The following is a 20,883-nucleotide window of genomic DNA, read 5'->3' on the forward strand; positions in this document are numbered from 1 at the left end:
CCACTCCTTTGATGACCCCTTCCCCGTGTCCAGCTGTCCACACAGGTCTGAGGCCATCGCCTAAGCCGGCAGATATCATTTACTGCCCCTTATTGTACGAGGTCGCTCTCCTTCAAAGGACCCTCAAAGGTGGGGATCCAGGCCTCCCCACCCCCTGTGATATGATCAGGCGCACACATCCTAAGACTCGACGGAACACTCAGCTGTGTGATGACCCCCTCCTCTTATCAGCAGGTTGGGGACCTCTATTGTGGGATATATAGGGGAGGGATTGACACGAGGATTGCGGGGATGTCTTTTTCTCTATGTCACAATGTTCTGATTGTAATAAAGAAAGGTCACATGCCGTAAACCAGTGTATAAGAGGCTAGGCCTCCGAGAGGCTGGGAGAGCACCTCGAGACGATACCTTGTTGTCCGATCTGATGTGTTCTGCTCCGTCGGAATAAACTTCTGTTTTCCTGCCTTCTGGTCTCCGGCGCCTGCCTCATTGCTTGGTAATTTGAATGGTACAAGGGCGGTTAGCGCCGGGCAAATCTTGAGAAAGGTCCTAGCCCTACCTTTTTCCACAGGCTTGTACAGGTCCTAACCGACAAAACAACTGCCATATACAACAAGCAAGGCAGTGTAGTGTCCTGTATCCTATGCACTACTGGTTAATACTTAAGGCTTGACCTAGTCACCTGATGCAGCATCAACTAACCCCACTGTCCACATCTTTCGTCCTAGGCATCTAGGTAAAGGGCAACAACTTCTGGGTGTCTTCCTGCTGTCTCTTCCCTGTTCAGGCCTCTAAAGGGACTAGGGCCAGAAATTCTGGCTCTGTAACCACGATGTAAGCATTTGCCTCAACAGGGCTAGCTTCTCCTGGGCTTTACAGCACTACCACTCCTTGGTACTGTCCACCATAGAGTTCCAGGATGGAGATCATTTCTTCTAGGACTAGAGGATTACTTCCCTGGGTGCTGCCCACTGTGTACTCGCAGGGTAGAGATAGTTGCACCTGGTGTTTGAGAATCTTAATTTCTGGTGAAAAGATACCTTTAAGAGTTGCCGGGTAGATAGCCACTTCCAGGTGCAGCGCACCTCCAGTTCAATATCAAGAAGACTGTCAACCCTGGTACACCACCTCAACCCTCAAGTGCCAGCTCCTTGATCAACTCTCCTCCAGTCCCACTGGCTAAGAATACTTGTCTGTGAATCTCACCAGAACCTGACGGCCATACATGGACACCTCAGGCCACTGTTCTAAACACAATATATAGCTAATTTATCTACATAACGCAAGTCGGTTTCTTTAAAAAAAAAAAAAAATTCGCCTTCCAATTCTGACCCAAAGCTCTACTCCCTTTTCATCTGTCTTCTGACGACTTCCAAATGAAATCTTGTGTGGTAGGGAACTATGTTCCCTTCTGAAATGACTCGACTCTATCTCGACAAACTGTATTCCGAGAGAAGGCGCAAGGGTGTTGATTCTGGGACCCCAGTCACAAAGTCAATTTGCCAAGTGATTCAGGTTCTCGCCGAATTTCATGGGCAGTTGGCGATGCTGCAGCAGATTATAGCCTTTAAGGAAGCCATGCTACAGATTTTTGGCGCACTTCTAGCTCCCTCAGGGGCACTTTTGGTCCTCCAGTAAATGCAGGGGCCTCGAGCCTGGTTCCCCCCATAAGATTCTTTGTACTGGGGTTGGTCATGGGCCCGAGATCAGTACCAAGGTACACTATAGTTCCAAGATCTGTGCTATGCCTTTCCTAGTCAACCTACATCAGAAAAGAATCCGGTTCTGATTTCATTGTCTGACACAGAAGTGACTTCAGTCCAATCTCCCCCATGTCTTGCTACGAAATTTCAAACGCTCTACTGGTAGTCATTCAGCCTGACTCTGAACCTTTGCCTCTGCCAGGCAGATGTACCAGCAGAGGCTTCGTTATCCATTTGGCTCTGAACAGGGTGCACCCCAGATGTATCCCCTCACTATACAAATGACAGATTTTACATGGGCTTACAAGAAGTTAGTGTGTTGGAACCTCCAGTGTGACTCACCACATGCACCACCAATGGAAGAGAGTGCATCATTTGCCATAGTGGTCCATTGGGAGGTGAGGTCCTTGATTTGCAGCTAGCTTTAGTTGAGACCAGAATAAAGGCCCTACTTAAATTTTGCTGCCTGGGACACCCACTTCTCAGCCCTTGCTCCCCTTTAAAGAGACTCTCACTGATACCTTGTGAGTACTTGGTCAAAGCCATGGTTTGCCCACTGGGCTAAGCACCACAGGCTGTCCCCTATTGAGCCTCATTTACTCGTTAAATATCCTACTTGAAAGAACCTGTTGGTTTAAGCTTCTATCAGCAAGTTGAACTTCAGTTCATTCCCCACGACTCCTCCAGGAGTCCTCCGAGTAGGGAATTCAAGAGGCTCTTGGAATGTTATCCTCTGCTAGCCTGGGATTGAGATTAGTGAAGGACAAATTCAAAATGCTCCTGCCTTACGGAGTTTCTCCCTACCTTATGGTCAGGCTTTGGCCCTGTCATGGCGACTGCTTTCCTCCTCCTATGCTGCGGGTCTTCTATCCTGGCATTTTCTGGTAGTGCCAACCCTTCCATCTGCGAAAAAGTTATGGAGTCCTCGCTGTCAGCCATTTTGAAGTTTGGCACCTCCTAGATGTGGTAAAGCTGGGGAGGAAAATGCAGAATACTTAGCACTACCTGATAATTCAGACAGCCCTGTAAGTAATTCTAGGTGATTATTTAGGGGAAATATTATATGTGACACTTTTTTTTTCTTCTTCCCAATCCCAGATAGCCAAATCCTTCCCGTTAGAGTGATAACATGTTCTCTTATATATAAGGGCTCAGTTTTTTTTTCTAGCTCCATTTTTTCCTAGTCCAGTTTCTTGCAGTTGTTTTTGCTCCATTGCTCGCTCACTGGACCTCGTGGAGCCAGGTATGATTGGATAGCCATGATTTCTTACACTCATTAGAGCCAACCTAATTTCCTTATTGTTTGGGTGGGGACAGTGTTTCTTAGCAATGAAAGTGTGTTTTTTTCATCCTTATTTATTTAATTCTTGTCTTGACAAGTTGCCAGTGGAACACATTGCCTTGTCCGCCACACGATAACGAAAAGGCATTTACATGACAACTGATTTCCATATTGTATTTACGCTTATCCTTGTAAAACAGTGTTGTGTTATAATTCCAGTAATGCTGAATAAATAGGGTCTTAGTATGGAATGTGTTCTGGCGCCTTACAACAGTTTATTGTGAGACATTAATTCATTTTTTGGGAAAGTTAAGCCATATAAAAGATGGCTAAAAATGAATTTTCCGTTTTTAATGTGTTATAGTAGAAATTAACCAATGACGCGCATGCCAAGAATCAATTTTAGAAAGATAAGTGTTATGTTGTGTTGCATTTTATGTCATTGATACCATGAGTGATCGTAGAGTATTAAATCTATATAGAGGCTTGCGATGGATGAACAGGAAGTAATCCAGGAGTGTTTAGGTTAATCGGGAAAGCAGCAGAAGGTGGATTGAGATGGTGACTGATGGAAAGCATCCAGTATAGCAATACAGGTTGGAAGTTGTTTTTATTATTTTTGTGAAATTTGCCTTTGATCACTTTGGCCGATGCGTACAAATATAACATGGTTAAAAAAAAACACAAATAAAGAAGAAAGATACATCAGGAGTAAATCCCATCACTCACTAATATGCTTATCGTTCCTTTCCAGACTTCAGTATAACTCTTCACTGCTTGATTTTTACTCCGGAGAAAGTGTCAATCATAGTCGTTGAAATGTCACTCATAATTAAACTAAAATTATGAAAATGTCACAAATAGCAATCTGAAACCCTGGCAGTTATGTAAAGTACTAACTAGTTGCACACCTATGAACCCATAGGTGTATCTCCCATGGCACCAGTGAATACAATCACCGAAATGCATTGGAACAAACAGGATTGTTGCTACACGTTATGAACTAAAGATACAATTTGAAATATAATTTATTTTGAACAACATAAACTTTCGTTTGAAGTCTTCTTATGGATTAAAACTTCAGCTGGAAAAACAGCAATTGATACTGGTGCCATGGGAGATACACCTATGGGTTCATAGGTGTGCAACTAGTTAGTTCTAACACATACACTCCAGGAGGGGAGTGATTTCCATGCCAGCACGGTAAAAGTTTTGAATAGAAAGGCGGTGCACGTCCCTCTTCCACTAAGTTATGTAAAGTACTCAGGTGTTCTACAAAAACCTAGCTTCATATCAATCTGTTATGGTTGCAGGCTATAGGCTAAGTTGTGAAAGCCTTCCTGCCATCCATAAAGGGGAGGGTGCGCAGGTTCCCATGGACAAAACCATTGCCACATAGTACTGCAATAGGCAGGGCAGAGTGGAGTGCTCAGTTCTGTGCCAGGAGGCTTTGCACCTTTGGATATATATGGAACATCCGGGCATTTACCTGATCGCGAACCAGGATCATTCAGTGGACGAGCTAAGCAGGCAGCTTCTGACAGACCACAAATGGTATCTACATCCGGCAGTGGTGCAGGTCATCTTCCAGAAATACGGCAAACCCAGGCTAGATCTTTTTGCCACTGTCAAGAAGATGCAGTTTTAAAGGTTTTGTACGTTGGAGTTTCTTAAAGAACTCTCTCTAGGCGATGCATTCTGGTTGGAATGGAGCACAGAACACCTGTACGTCTTCCCTCCTCTGCTTCTCTTTCCCAGACTCCCAGTGGCCTCTTATTGGGCCAAGAGAGTATAGTCCTAGCATGACCATCAGTCCTCTGATCAAGCTACCACTTTGTGAGGTCTTCTTTCGCAGCGGCAGGCCTAAGTCCTTCACCAGAACTTGCGCAATCTACACCCCCATGCACGGAGATAGATTGGCAGCAGATGACTATTTTTTGATCTGCCATCTGAAGATGTGGATGTCATCCTCACAACCAGGCATCGTTCACCTTTCTGTCCATTTATACCAGGTGTTGGGAGACATTTCCATCTGGGCATTTACCTGATCGGTAACCAGGATCATTCAATGCCAGAGTGGGCGAGCTAAGCAGGCAGTGTCTGACAGACCACAAATGGTATCTACATCCGGCAGTGGTGCAGGTCATCTTCCAGAAATGCGGCGAACCCTGGCTAGATCTTTTTGGCACTGTCAAGAAGATGTCGTTTTAAAGGTTTTGTACATCCGAGTTTCTTAAAGAACTCTCTCTAGGAGATGCATTCTGGTTTGAATAAAGCATAGGACACCTGTACGTCTTCCCTCCTCTTTCTCAGAATCCCAGTGGCCTCTGATTAGGCCAAGAGAGTGTAGTCAGTCATATGATCAGGCTACCACTTTGTGAGGGTCTTCTTTCGCAGCAGCAGGCCCAAGTCCTTCACCTGAACGTGTGCAATCTACACCTCCATGCATGGAGATAGATTGGCAGCAGTTGACTATTTTTGATCTGCCATCTTAAGTGGTGGATGTCATCCTCACAACCAGGCATTGTTCACCTTTCTGTCCATTTATACCAGGTGCTGGGAGACATTTATGGCCCCATGTGGTATCGGAAAGATTGACCTTTTACTAGCCAATCTGTTGGATGTTTGATATGCAAATCAGTCTGTTTCCCACAATGGTACGGAAGAAAGTGGTGTGAATGGAGTCACTCCAGCCTGCCCAATAGTGAAAAAGCAGTACAGGATAGCTAGACGCAATCAAGAGTGGCAGATACCTAGGTGGCCTTTTTGGTTTACGCGAGAATTTAAGCCACGCCCCTTGATTGCGTCTTCCCTCATCATCCCGGTTGCTGATTGATAACCACTCCAGCCACTTCTGGCTTGGCGCATTCCCTATGTCGAAGAACTTTGAGCTCCTGTCATATCCGAACCCTGCTGGTGCCATAGGAGAAGCTCTTGGGGAATAGCTAGCTGTCGCTTGACGTCAGCTGCCTTCACCAACCTGTTGCGTTGGTGTGCTGGCTCCCGTCACCCAGCTGCATTCTAGTCTTTCAGCTGCCGCTGGCGGCCTGCTGCTATTAGACTCACGCAGTGCTACCGTGCTGCATCCCGGTAACCTATTTACGATTGGCACAGTTTACTAAAGCTATCTGGATTAAAGGTAAGTGATCCATCTGTTTGTGTGTGCGTACCTATGAGCTATTTTATTGGTTAACTGAGACATTCTGTGCTAACGGATATAACTATGTTATGATGAATATTCTGGTTGCTGTACTTTTCTGGAATTCGCAGAATACCTGCATTTATTACTATTATTATGATGAGACGTACTGACAACCATCATGTGGAGAGAGGACTTATTCATTATGGAAGCAGGTTTATTGGGGCTATACAGACACAGAAATGTGGGAAGCACCACTAACCATTTCATAGACCTAGCATTGCTCATAGCTAGAAGACCCATTGCAATGAACTGTAAAGATGCGCACCATCCTGGACTACCTTATTGGTATGCGGACCACCCTAAAATGGGATAATGCTGTGTTCCCCCTTCCTTGACCTGTCCCCTCCCCTGTTGTTTCTTGGTTCACACATGTCTGCAGTCGGATTATCCTACTGTTTAAGTTTTGCTTAATTGCTTCACTCTCATTTGGATATTAGCCCTACGGATCTCGCCAACAAGTGCAGCTATGCTCATATATTATTTGTGCAGTAATCTTGATTGTTTGTGACTGTTATGACCTCTCAGTTGTAATAGGTTTACAAGTGTGTTGGTTTATGTAATGTTTTGAACCAATACCTTTTGGAGTGCTTGATGCCATCGTTAAGGGTATCCGGATTCTGTGGGAACCTGCAATGTAATTGATGTAATACTGTCTGCATTGATCAAAATCAATAAAATTGATAAAAAAACTATGATGATGAGACTATCATCCCTTCATTGGCAAAATAAAGGAGTGATTTTCATTAACTCCTTTTGCGATCAACTCTGCATTTACTGTAAACAGCCTATCTAGTGCATGTGAGTGATTCTTAGAAGTGCATGATTGTGTTTGTGGGGGTATGGAAGGAGCATTTAGTTAAGAGTCCCTGTATCTCCTTGTTCACACTGCAGATAACACCAGTGAGCCTGATTAATTTTATCTGTGGAAATGCACTCCGAATCTAAGACAAGGCTGTATGGGAGGCACTTCCTGTCCTCCGAGTCTCCACAGGCTGATATTTGTTTTCTCCACTCCCCCATTCCCTTGTGTGCACTTGTTATGGGAACCAGTACCTAGCTTACTTCTGAGAGAGTGCCACGGGGAGTGGTTGGATTACTACAGGTCATCGCTCCTGCCGGCTTGATTTGTGAGGTTAGTGTTAGGTAGTGTACATATTTGTTGGTACTAACCGATATGACACCTTACCTGAAGCTGTTACTCCTTTGCACGTCATGCAATCCATCACCCTGCCAGCGTTCGTCACCTTGACCCCCCCTCTTCAACCCTTTGAAACAGGGGTAGAGGCTCCGTCAGTCTCCCACCAGAAGGGTTTTTAGCTTTTATGTTGATTGTACCAAGGACCATTGTGTGGACAATGAGTTTATTTTGTGTTTTTGGGGGCAGAAAATGTGAAGGCTGTGCTGAAGGGGACCCCATCGAGGTGTATTAGCCTCTACATTAAGATTGGCTTTAACTAAGAAGCAGCTGGTAGAAGGTTTGAGAGCCGTTCCGCCGGGGCTGTGAATTCTACCACTGCGTTAGCACATGGAAGTCCATCATTTAAGTCTACATCGCAGCCTGGCAGATAGCGGTGCATATGTGCACAAAGCACCAATGCGTTGACAGCCAGGTTCAGCAGTAATGACATTTCGTCCGCTCTGTACTGCAGGACGTTTTGGTCAGTGTCCACACCCCAGACCCTCCATCTTGGTAGATACTGCTTTCGTATCTATTCTAAAGGTGAGGAATCTGCAATTAGGCGTTTTCTTCAGAGGAATAAGTAGCTTGCTTCTAGTAACGTTTTATCTTGTGGATACTCTTAACTACAGGATCCTCACTGCCCTCCTTATCTCCCTGTTCTGTGGAAGGGTCTATTTTTTCAAATTCTAGCTGCACACTTGTACCAAAATTGTTTTGCGCTCTGCTTCCAAGGGTGTGTAAGGAGTTGATCAAGAAACTGGTGCAATGGGGTCAATATGCAGCTCCACTCTGTCACCTAAGGGGCTGAATGAGGTCCATGCGGTGCCACACAACACCATTTAGTATCATTCAAGAGGACTGTTACAGAAACATGCTGATCCATTCTAGCACCTGAGAAATATTCTAAAGGTGAGGAATTGTGTTAGAGCATTCACTAGAAAGAACTTTTACCAGAAAGAACTTTTACCCAAAGATAAATAATTTGTTCTTTAGGTTTGTTGTGTGCGAGGCCATCTCACTCTGCTGGATGAACCAAATTTGTGTTGGGGCTGGTGCTGTTTACCATATTATATCCTTTTGTGATTTCAACTTTTTTTTTTATATTTAAATTTTTATTCTGACCAGCAGACACACATCTTACAAATAATGCAGTTCACAACTTACATCTGTAGAGTAGTATCGTATTATATATAAAATCCAACAGTCTTAGAACACATTCATCGGGACATATATCAATGATTGCATAACACTTCTTCACTGCTCCCCGCCTCACATATCCGTACATATATATCTGCCACCTCCTAGACAAGTAGCTTTTGTAGAGGAGCCCCCACTTCAGTGTGGATCTTGTTTGACAGTCATACATTACGTGCAATTGGGGGTACCTTGTAAGTATAGAGACACCGGCTCCCAGAAGTGCCTTGGTCTGGATGCCATTGGTATTTCTTCAGCATAGGCCTCTAGATTCGTTTTACAATATGTCATATCAGTGACCCAGTCTTTTAGCCTAGGCGGTCTCTTACTGCCCCATCTGATTGCCACTCTATGTTTCGCAAGGAGTAGCGCCACCGCTAGAAACTTCTTACGTCTAGCTTGCTTGAGCTTCTTGATTCCTAACCGACACATCTGCGGCGTGTTCGGGATATGCTCCACCAGCATGGTTTGTAGTGCCCCTGTGATCGCGCTCCAGTAGGCCTGTAGGCCCGGGCAGGACCACGCCACATGCAGAAAGTCCGCACCAGGTGCATTGCAACGATAACAGGTGTCGTTGTCTCTGAGTCAGACAACAAAGTGATGACGGGCTGTTCCTAAAAGAAAGGGGGAGGGAAGGAGAGGTGTAGGTCACTAGGGAAGGGTTGGTGGTCAATTGGACAACCACCCCTGGGTATCCAATGTGTTGGATATAATGGCCTCACACACCCTTGCGAGTGTCATGCTTCATCATAGGCAATGCTCCTCGTCGGGCAGGCGGTGCAATGCCTAAGGGGCTCACCTCAAAGAGGGGCTCTTTATCGGAGATCTTTTATCCAACTGCCTTATGGTGAAGTGCGGGTAAGGGGCCAGGAAAGAGTATAAAGTGTGGGTGAGGGTAAAATGTGACACGGGGTACCGGAAACAATTTTATTCTGGTGGTCCTCTGCCACAAGTAAAATCGGGGATAGCCGGTACTCGTGGGATCTATTGTTTCCCAGGGTAAACCGTGGCTATAAGTGCAAAAGGTGTGGTTGACATGTTTCTCGCATATAGTTCGTTGACTCCGATTCTTCAGGACCTATAAGGGAACTACTATCTACTAAACATGATCTAGTAAGTATCAGTTTAAACAAAACACTTAGGTTGTACTACCTGTCTGACACTGTTCCTACCTAGTGGTTTGGGTCAATGGGTGCCAACAGTGCCCGGCGGATCTAGCATCAGGCGTGAAGCCAAAGAGTTTGGGTTTCAAAAGCCTGTACTGAAGCGTGCTCTGCCTACCCTTCGCGCCGGGTCTCTGAGTCCCAATGTGGGCGTGTAGTAAACCTGATGTAGAAATTTGAAATGGATTTTGCGTAGGTTACAGTTAGAGGTGAGTAGTGTAAGCTGTGCGCAGCTGTATTGCCAGTCCTGTTCATCAAGTGGTGTACCTAGTAGCCTCTCCCATCTACAGTTAGGTGTCGTGAGCTCTGTGGCCTGTTCGTGTTGCGCTGCAGTGTACAGTCTTGTTACCAAGTGCGTGCGTGACGGGGTCAACAACAACGCCTGTAGCGTCGCCAGCTGATCAGGCTCGGTAGGGAACGAAGTGTATAGTGACTTCATGGCCGCGCGAAAGTGCAAATATGCAAAGTTTTTCATCGGGGTTTGATGTGCACACAGGGCGGGGTCTGACCATCAGAGAAACGTGTTGTGTGGGAATGCTTGACCCAGAGTGCCAAGGCCCATTTCCTCTAACAAAGTCTGCAACCTGGGTTCTTGTGTTACTGATAAGTTAGGGTGGTTAGCTGTTGGGCGAGCCCTCGCATATATCAGTTTTTTGTTTGTTCTGTGCGCCAGTGCATGCCACGCTCTCGAGGTGTTTTTAGCTGCATTTATTGTGTCTTTTGGTGTGTAGTGTATGGGCTCGGCCAGTAGTGCCAGCAGCGGCTTTGGGGAGATGCTGTCATGTTCTACCGCTACGTGTGGTATATATGCGTGTGGTCGCGTCCAGTAGTGCGCATGCTGAGCTTGTGCGCAAATATAGTACAATTGTAAGTCGGGCGCCTCAAATCCTTCCAGATAGTACGGCTGGGTGAGAACTTTCCAGCTCACTCTAGCTTGTTGTCCAGCCCATGTCAGTCTTTGAAGCACAGATCGCAATTTATCAAAGAAGGCATTTGTCAGCCATATGGGAATATTCCAAAACAAATATAGAAACCTGGGTAGTATGATCATCTTCTGGAGGGCTATTCTGTCAACCATTGTAAGGGGCAATGTTATCCATCTCCCTACTTGCTCTTCCAGTTTAGTCATGGCCGTCCCACAGTTTTCCCTTATGACTATCTCTGGATCTCTATGGATCCATATCCCCAACTACTTGACTGGGTCAGTGCTCCACTTTAGAGGATAGTCTAACTCTGGCTCTTCGGTAATAGTAGTCAGTGGGATTATCACCGATTTGTCCCAGTTGACACTGAGCCCGACATATTGTTCATACTGTATGTATTCTCTTATGAGCTGGTTCAGGTGTCTATCCGGGTGTGTAGTATAGAGGACCATGTCATCAGCGTATAATGAAATGCTAATTGGCCGGAGCGTGAACTGTAGGGCTGTGTCAGAGTATTTTTGTCGAATTTTGGAGGCTAGTGGTTCAAGTATCAGGGCAAAGAGCATGGATGATAGAGGACATCCCTGTCTCGTGCCTCTGGTGATTATGATAGGATCGGACGTTAAACCATTAATGCGTACTCGTGCTTTTGGTGTTTTGTAGAATAGTGAAATCCATTTCAGGAAGGGTTCCGGGAACCCCATTTTGCGTAAGGTTACAAATATGAATCTCCACTCCACGGAGTCAAATGCCTTTGCGGCGTCTAGTAGGGCCGCAGCCGCCGGCACTTCCGGGTCTAGTTGGTGATACAGGGAAAATATCGTACGCAAGTTTTGAGCAGTAGATCTCGTTGGCATGAAGCCCGCCTGGTCAGGCAATACTAGCCTACAGAGAAGTGGATGTATTCTGTTCGCTATTATTTTCGCTAGGATCTTTGCATCTATATTGATTAGTGACAGGGGCCTATAGGATTCGCATTTCTGGGGGTCTTTACCCGGTTTCGGGAGCGCTATCAGCAAAGCTTCTGTGAGGGTGGCCGGTAGAGCGCCCTCATCATATGCCTCTTCGAGCATTTCTGCAAAATGGGGCTCTAGTATATCTCGATATTCCTTATAGAACCCCCCTGGGAGACCGTCTCTGCCAGGGGCTTTATTATTGGGTAGTGAGTTGAAGGCTTCTATGAGTTTGTCCTTGGAGATTGGGAGACAGAAATATTTTCTATGTGTATCTGATAACCATGCTAGTCCTATATCATCTAGGTATTGCCATATATCCGGGTCAGGGGGCACATCACGGGTCGTATACAATTGTGTGTAGAATTCAGTAAAGCTATTTAGTATGGACAGTATATCATACACAGACTCATCCTGTGTTGTCCTCCGCTCGGTAACATGCGCCAATGTTTGCGTTGGTTTAATCTTGAAAGATAATGCCCTGCCTGGCCTTCCGCCCTTGCCATAATTCCTCGCTACATATCTACGGGAGATGTATTTTACTTCATCTGCAGCAAAGCAGTCATATTTGTCAATTTGTTGTCGTATCTCAGCTAGGATGGAATCTGAAGGGTTCGCCGCATATCTGCATTCTAAAGCCATGATGTCGCTTTCAATTTTCTCTAGTTGACTCTGAATATCCCTTAATATGCCCGAATGGGTACTAATGCAGTAGCCTCGTATGGTTACTTTAAAGGCCTCCCATAGAGTGCGCGTGCTCTGAACGGAGCCAGTGTTATGTTTAAAAAAGCTCACTATGGCCTGTCGAAGTCCCTCTCTAAACACCTGGTCCTGCAGTGCCGTGGGTCTCAACTTGCAAGTGAATTGCTGAGGAGTGTGCGTCTGCACCTCCAGCGTGAGCATAACCGGTGCATGGTCCAACAGTGTCCTAGGCATGTGGGTCACCTCCGTAGTCCAAGTGCAAGCGTCCTGTGTCACTAACCAGTAGTCTAGTCTGGACCACGTGAGGTGTGTAGACGAGAAACATGTACCCTCTACTTTATCTGGGTGTCTCTGTCTCCATATATCCAGCATAGCTCACTCAGACATCCCTTCCCTTAAGATCTTGGCCGATCGTTTGCCATATCTATCCTGTCCAAATGACCTGTCGAGTGTTGGGTCTAAGCAGGTGTTGAAGTCACCCCCTCAGATTATAGTGCCAGGCTGCGTTCCCCTCAGTGTCAACCATAATTTATCGTAGAAAGTGGGGTCGTCAGTGTTTGGGCCGTACACATTTACTATAGTCAGGACCGATCCCCCAAAATTACCTTGAAGTATTGCAAAACGTCCTTGGTCATCTCTTACTGATTTAATGTGAGTGAAAGGGACAGTACGCTTCACCCATATCAAGACTCCTCTGGCATAGGACGAGTAGGAGGATGCCAGTCGGAATGAGGCCCACCGTCTTCCTATGTTGTTTGCGGGTGTCAGTGAGGTGCGTTTCTTGTAAGCAGGCTACATCAATTTTGTGTATATCTAAGTATGCTATCATCCTACGTATTTTCTGTGGGTTGTGTAAACCACGCACGTTCCAGGTGAGGAGCTTCAGTGGTCTGCTATCGTTAAATGGACCCCCATCTTGTGTGGACAAGTCTAGTATCAGCCCCTTATGTGTGCGCTGTTGGAAAATGTTAGTCTCAAATGTGTCAGCTGTTAATATGCCAGTCAGAGTTTTTGGTTTCCCCCCTGCCACACCCACCTACTCCACTACCCCAACCTTAGTGGAGACATCCCCATATTATGCTGTAACATGTCCCTCGCCCAACTTAGTGAAAATAACAAAGAAAATACACAACGCAAAACCTATGCGATTCACGCGAGGGGGTCGGAGCTGCTTACTCGTTTCCTGCAACCAACGTTGCATGAGTCTGGGACCCACGCGTCGTTTTGTACCCGCCCACCCGCACCCACTGTGTCTGTCCCATATATGAAACCATGAAACAGCAAAATTGAGCTGCGCTACATTTCTATCAACTGTCCCCTCATGTTTGCAATCAGTATACAGAGTACATTAAATGTCTGTCAGATGTCCACTTAGTTGGAGACACCACCTGCTGCAGTCCTGGAGTCCAGGTATCCACGCCCGGCTGCATCACATCCAATCTTCACAGTTGTGGTTGTGACCACGGCACGCTCCACTTTAGGCCCCGCTGTCTTCAACGACCGGTTATTCGACAACAGACATTGCAGGTTGGTCTCCTTGTTCACTTCTCGGTGATCTTCTCCTCACACTGTTTTTTTCTTTTTGCTTCAGGAATTTCTGCACCTCCGATGGTTCATTGAAGATCTTTGTTTTACCTTCCACTGTGATCTTAAGCCTTGCGGGGTATAGCATTGCATATGGAATTTTGAGCTCTCTCACTTTCTGTTTTGCGCCCATGAACTTTTTGCGCGCTTCTTGTACCATCGTGGTAAAGTCTGGGTACAGAGAAATGTTCATACCTTCGTATGTAAGTGTGCCAAGTTCCCTTGCTTTCCGTAGTGCTGCGTCACGATCCCTATATTTTAGTATTTTAGCTATGATGGGCCGCGGTCTGGACCCAGTGGGTGGACGCCGGGCCAATGTCTTGTGCGCCCTTTCAATAATGAACACTTCCGAGAAGGTGTCCCGGCTAAGCACAGAGAGAAGTAGTTTCTCCATGTATTGTTCCATTGGGCCCGTGTTTGTTCTCTCGACAACCCCCATCAGGCGGATGTTACTCCTCCAGCATCTGGCCTCCAAATCCTCTGCCTTGGCCGCCATCATCACCAGCTGTTTCTCCATCTTCGTTTGTTTCGATTCTATTTGTACCTGGGAGTCCTCGGCTTAGGAGATCCGTCGTTCCGCCATATTCAGACGTTCCGCGTGCGTATTTAAACGTTCAGACATCCGATCGACGCGGTATGTTAAAGTGTCTATTTTCCCATCTATGTTCGTGAGGGATGTCTGTATGGTACGGAACATGGTTTGTACGGTCTCATTTGTAATTACTCCTGCTTCCGGTGGTGGGAGCGCGGGGGGCCTGTGTCTCCGTGACTCCATCCGGCTGTTTTTTGGTCTGGTCAAAATGTAACTTTGGCTGATTGCGATCTGGTTTACCCATATTCTTGCCTGTGTGGGCCGCATCAGATCAGTAGACAGGATTTTAATGTAGCCGGTGTGGCCTCCGGGGCACGTCTCGGGGTCGGGCAAGTCAGCGACCCCAGCTCACATAAAGCGCAGGGTCGATCAATGGTGGCACCGCCACATTAGTGTTTTTATGGCGGTAGTGTTTGTTCTTCGCACCTCACCCCGGTCTGCCCCGAAAGCCCCGCACCTGTAGTAGTGCAGGCCCACCGCACCTCCTGGGTCTAATCTGGGGGTGGTTTGCTAGATTGTTGTTTGGGAGGCGTCAGCTGCCCCACTGTAATGATGTGCCTTCAGTATGCCACTATCTTCGCGACCGCAATTCGCCACTCAACTCCTAATCTAGCCGGAGAGATGGTCCAAATGTTTCCAATTGCCAGTGTCCAGAACCCCCCCCCGCACTCCACGGGCCCCGGGCCCCTTCAGTCCGCGCCCCTCCTGTCAGTCTACCGGATGTCCACACGGGCCATGGCTTATGCCGCAAATGTTCAGGGCGCCGCGTCCAGCCCCCACGCAGATCTGTTCAAAGCCCCACAGCAGAGGCCCAAGGCATCCAAGGATTAGGGGGAGACTCCGTGCCCGGCAGTCCCCCCCTGCCAGTCTCAGCCCTCCAGGCGGCAGGCCTACCTCATCAGGGTCCAGATGGTCCGACACCGGCAATTCCGCTGTTGCTCCTCGCCGGGACCCCCGATAGGTCAGAGCACTACAGCCGCGAGCCCCCTGGCATGTCCCTCGGCCCAGTTTCGGCTCACGCAATGCTCCGGGGCGGTGATCGGGACTCACCAGCCGGCGCGGCCGGCACTCGCGGCCTGCGGCTCGGTTCTTCACTGTACGCAAGTCCGAGGCTTCAGGCCCGCGTCAGCGTCACCAGGCCTCCGGCTCCTCCCACAGCAGATCGGCACTCCGGGGGACCGCAATCGGTATTTTTAAATACTTTTTTCGCTGCTCCGACGTTCTATCTTCGGAACACTGGTGGCAGCGCGGGTTCAGCGGGTTATAGAGGATAGTTATGCAGGATAGTGAGGACTCAGGCGAGGAGCTCGCTCAAGCAGCGGCCATCTCGCTCGGCAGCTAGCTCCGCCCCCGTGATTTCAACTTTAATATTGTGCAGTGTGCACCTAGTAGATGTGGAGCCTTTTCCTACTTAGTTAAAACAGTGCTATTCTTTTCCCTAGCTCTATTAGTGTTAGCAATTCTTGTCCCTTTCACCAAACTGTAAAGAAGGCCTTAAATCTAAATGCAGACTGTTTTCTTAGTCAAGGTCTGTGAAATCTCATGCTTCTAAGACTGAGGAAGGCCCATTTTTAGTCTTAACAGCTTGCCAGTTTATTGTCTCATATGTCACTTCCGTCTGTAAAGACCATTTTCTTCACCACATGCATTTTTCATGCTCTATTTTATTTAAAGACTTATCTCTTACTCTTTTTCCCGATCATGAATCCCAGTCCCTCTTTATATTGCTACTTGTTTACAAAACCAGGTTTTCAGCACCAGGCTAGATACTGCCGCTTTCTTAGGCTAACTTCCCATTCATCCTGACTGAATGAGGTAGCAGTCACCACTGCATCCTCTCACTTGATCAGCTTCCTCCTCTCCATCTGGCACACTAACAGTTGTTCCCAAACTGCCTAAAATAAAGTAGGAGTTAACACTACATCCTCTGTCAGCTTCTCCTCGATGGAGGTGGTTAGGCTCTTTCTAGAAGGGAAGGTCCAGACCCCATCTCTGCTGTAATTCATCCATGTGTTCTGAAAGATTCAGGTGGTTAAGCTCCTTCCTTGTTCGAGGTTTTGTGAGCCCTGATTGGAATGCGGATATATTGGGGCTGAGAAGATTCACCCTTTCTTAAAATTAGGCTCAGTCCCTTTCTGCTTGGTCCTGAGCCGGGATAGGGAAGGGAATGTGCCATTCCCGCCTCTTTTATGCCGAAGACTAGAGAGAGGTTATTAGTGTTTACTGAATTGCTTCTGATTCCTGTATTAGAGAATCAAGCAGGGGCCTCAGAGTCATGAGTAAATTGCAATTGTGTGCATGGCTGTAGGGTTGTCTGTGTTTCAGGTAGCCTACTTCCTTTCCGTCTATCTTTCACCACTGTCCTGCCTGTGAGAGTCTGTGTAACTGTGACGCTGTGTTCTGTTTGGTGTTTGGAGCTTGTGTATGACTGGCATATATCTAAAGGCAAAACCTAGTTTCCCTGCTAACTGTACCATTTGAAGGTAGCATGAGACAATAAACTGAGAATGTTAACAAGTTTAATGAAGAAAAAAATGTAAGACCTTAGTTTGCTTATCCTTAGTGTGCTCTTATTTTGTCAAAAGGAATATGATGGAAGAATCCAGTTTTGAAACTGAGTTACTGAAGAACGAAGACCAGATAAGGTAAAATAGAGTATAATTGAACTTGTTTTGATGTAGATGATCATAATTACTAAAAACAAATTGATTACGATTATGGGGCTGCAGTTGATTTTTTTTGTATTGCTTTTCTTTGCTCAGAGATCACAAACGTCTGATTTCTACTGAAGTTAAGAAAGAGTCCAGTCAAGAGCAACAATGTTCTTTCAAGAATCTATCTGCAAAAAGTAGAAAACGTGATCGTAGAAGTAAGGATTATCTTTTAAAAAATATTTTTGCGTTATCCATTTATCACATCTAATGTTTTTGCGCTGATTTTGGTTTGAAAGGAAGGTGCTTGGTTTTTCTTGAGGGTTCAATAATTGTTTTAAAGTATTTAGGTAATGGGAACTATGGAGACTTGGAATAGGCAAAATTAGATAATGCATTACCTCCAGAAAGCAATAGTGTTTGATAGCAAACCAATCTCTGCTCTCTGATTATTTGAAAAGTACAAAATCAAAATGTGTAAAATTACTTGCTGATTACCTATATCGCTCCAGAGCCGAAACTCTCAGCTCTGGAGTGTGCCAGCATCCAGACACCAGTTAAAACTTCTGTTGGAGCAAGCCTGAGGACAGAGCAATATTGGAAATGGCAATAGGGGTCCAGAGCACACTAGTATTGTATTTGTAGTTTGGTATTGTTTAACAGTAGTGTTGGTAGGGATAGACTGTACACAGTATATAGTTTTCAAATATTTATTCACCGACAGTGTTCCCCACCTGGGAATCACTGCAAATATAAAAGAAGCCGACACGTGTTTCGTCACAGCATGTGGCTGTGATTCATCAGGGCTGATCTAATGACCACGAGGCGGGGTCGGTGAACCGGTGATAATTCCAACCCGGTCCTAATCGGGTGGTTTTTTAAGGGTGGCAGCAATCGTGTTGATCGCGTAGAAAAGGTAAATGGGGAATTGTTAATTATCCCAAGTTGAGTCAGTCGGAGGCCGTGGTGAGCCTGAAAAGTTGCTTCTTGATCGGTTACTAGCTTAGCTGATATAGACTGGACACTCTGCAACCCCTGCAAGATATATTGTGGAGCTCCCAGTTACAAGGAGTTGCAGTAGTCCAGTCTGCACAGAATTATGCTCCTCACTATAATGGGTCTAGCCTGATTAGGCAGCAGTGGAAGAATCTGCTGAAGCGCTTTTAGTAAGGCAAACCAGACACTGACCGTTTTGTTAGCCTGTGATACCATTTGGAGGTTGTCATCAATCTGGACACCCAGGTTGCGTACGGTCTTAACTGGGGCCAATGGGTCATCCCCAGGAGTGAGTTTAAACTCTAGTGGCAGGTGCTGTACCATTTTAGCAGTGGAGCAATATACCACCTCTGTTTTCCCCCCGTTGAACTGCAATGAATTTTCTTTGAGCCAACCGGAGGTCTGGCGCATTCGCTCCTGGAAAATATCCATGGTCACCGCACGCTTCCCTTCCAAAGAGAACACCAGTTGGTTGTCATCAGCATAGTTGACCAGGTAAATCCCAAAAGATTTTATGATGGGGATAAACGGGCGCAGAAATATATAAATTTTTTTTATAAACTTTCTTTTTGTCGCAGACAGTTACAGCATACAAACAGTTGTGCCGACAGTTCCATGAAAATAACGACATTCCGTCAAGCAACATGTAACTTTTTACACGGCCCATCAGCCCACATCCCGAAGGCCAGGCGGCGGTAGGTAGGAGCATGCCAGAACTGGCGAAGGGCCTAGCAATGCAACTGTACGGCAGGATAATCTGATCTGCTTTTAATTTTCTTTTATGTAGGTTACCCCCCAACTCCCCAATGGAAATCACCCCTCCCCCCCTCCCCCCCCCCCCCCCAAAGAAAAACAAACCCCCAGCATCAATGAATAAGACATGTGTATGCAGTTCGTTCACCTCATTATGGCACTCCTAGTGGCAGATAAGACAGCAATGATTGACTAGATTAGGAATGAAACCTTCCGGGATCAAAACATAACTTCTCCAATATGTATCATGTACGTGCGTGAACGGCCAGGCACTCCCCCCAATTACTGCCCTCTCTCCCCCTCACCCTCAGACTCTGTATCCTCAGGGGTGAACAACTCCGCACTCGTGCCATCTGAATCCTCGGCGGTCGCGCCCACCACTCGCATCATTCTCCACGCAAGCAGGTCGTCTTGAAGCTTTGCATCTCTCCGCACGCACTGCATGAATGTTTCTTCCGCTAGGGACCATTCCCCCACATCCCTAAGCCACTGCGACACCTCCGGGGCCCTCTGTCCCATCCATGTAATCGCTACCCTCATCCTCGCCAGCACCAGAAGTAGTTGTAACATTTTGTAGGACAGATTACTCTTCCTGGGCTTGAGGACTAAGGCTAGTAAACAATGGAGGGGGGTCCGCTCCATCCGGAGATCAGTAACTGTGCGAATGCGCTTCACCACTGACTGCCAGAAGGCGTTAACTAACGGGCAGTCCCACTCCAGATGGAGGAAGGTCGCACCTGCCACGCCACATCTAGGGCAATCATCCCGTTTGTCCGGGGAGATACGTCTCAAGTGAACCGGAGTCACATACGTGCGATGCATAAAGTTAAAATGGGTCAATTTAAACTGTGCATTGCACGACACCTTTCGGGTGAGAGTGCCTATGCGTTTGCGCTGCTCCGGTTCCAGAACAATCCCCAGGCCAGTCTCCCAGGCCGGAGGGACCGGTGGGGTGGAGTCCTGCCGCATGGCCGAGTACAATAGGGTTATCAGCCTCCTGCTGCTACCACAGGAAAGGATAACATTAAGGGTATGGGACATCGGGGGCGGGTCAGGGAATTGAGGCCAAGTATCCCGTGTCATTGCTTGAAGGCCTCTATAGTGTAAGAATTGGCCCTCACCGAGTCCGAACGTCTCCGTTGCCCGCTCGATGGACAGAAACGTGTCATCCGGGTAAAGGTCAGCTAATAACTCGCATCCACCCGCTCTCCACTCTTGGAAGGGCATATGTGCCTCCATGGCCCCCACCGGGGCCATGATCCATATCGGCAGCTCCCTGTGAAAGGGGGCTCTCCGTAAGACTTTTTCCACAAAACGCTGCCGAATTGCTGCGGTGTGGCGCACTATATACGGCAGATCTCCATCTGCACCCTTTCCGTGCATCGGGGCCATCTGCACCGTTCTCCCGTCCGCACTTCCCGCTAGGAGTCGTAGTTCCCAGTTGTCCGAGTCTGCGAACCACCTGGCAGCCGGCAACAGCTGAGCTGCATAGTAGTAAAGGTCAAACCTCGGCGCCTCCAACCCCCCTCATCCCAGCTCCGGACAATCGTGTGCAAGGCAACTCTACTACGCCTGCCCGCCCAGAGTAAGGATGTAAGGAGTGAGTTAAGGGTGCGGAATATCCGCGGGGGAAGTGGGCACAGCGAATTCTGCAATACATAAAGCATTCTCTGCAGCATCACCATTTTTGCCACCGCGAGACGTCCCACTAGGGAGAGAGGCAGCGTGTTCCAGAAGGACACCGACTGTTTTAAGGAGTTAACCACCCTATCCACATTACGAGTCAGTAACTGTTCGTCTGACGACGCCACCTGGATCCCCAGATAGCGGAAGGCCTCCAGCTCCCACCTCAGTCCAAGGTTTGGTAAGTCCCCACGCATGTCCATACCATATCCCGCTAGGGGGAATATCAGGGACTTCCCTGCATTGATACGCAGGCCCGAGGCTGAACCAAAACGGTCCAGCAGCTGCAACAAAACCGGTAGCGCCTCCTGCGGAGACGTTA

The 20,883-nt window shown here is 47.2% G+C and overlaps 1 protein-coding gene across 1 annotated transcript in view; it reads left to right on the top strand.

The window, feature by feature from the left end:
- Positions 1–20,883, top strand: part of TERF1 (telomeric repeat binding factor 1) — a 337,355-nt gene that overhangs the window by 228,005 nt on the left and 88,467 nt on the right. The window contains exons 8-9 of the mRNA XM_086965882.1: positions 17,064–17,123; positions 17,241–17,347. Coding sequence (XP_086822008.1) covers positions 17,064–17,123; positions 17,241–17,347 — 167 coding nt within the window. The remainder of the gene's footprint in view (positions 1–17,063; positions 17,124–17,240; positions 17,348–20,883) is intronic.

This window comes from Lissotriton vulgaris, chromosome 4_1 (assembly GCF_964263255.1).
Source record: "Lissotriton vulgaris chromosome 4_1, aLisVul1.2, whole genome shotgun sequence".
NCBI lineage: Eukaryota > Metazoa > Chordata > Amphibia > Caudata > Salamandridae > Lissotriton > Lissotriton vulgaris.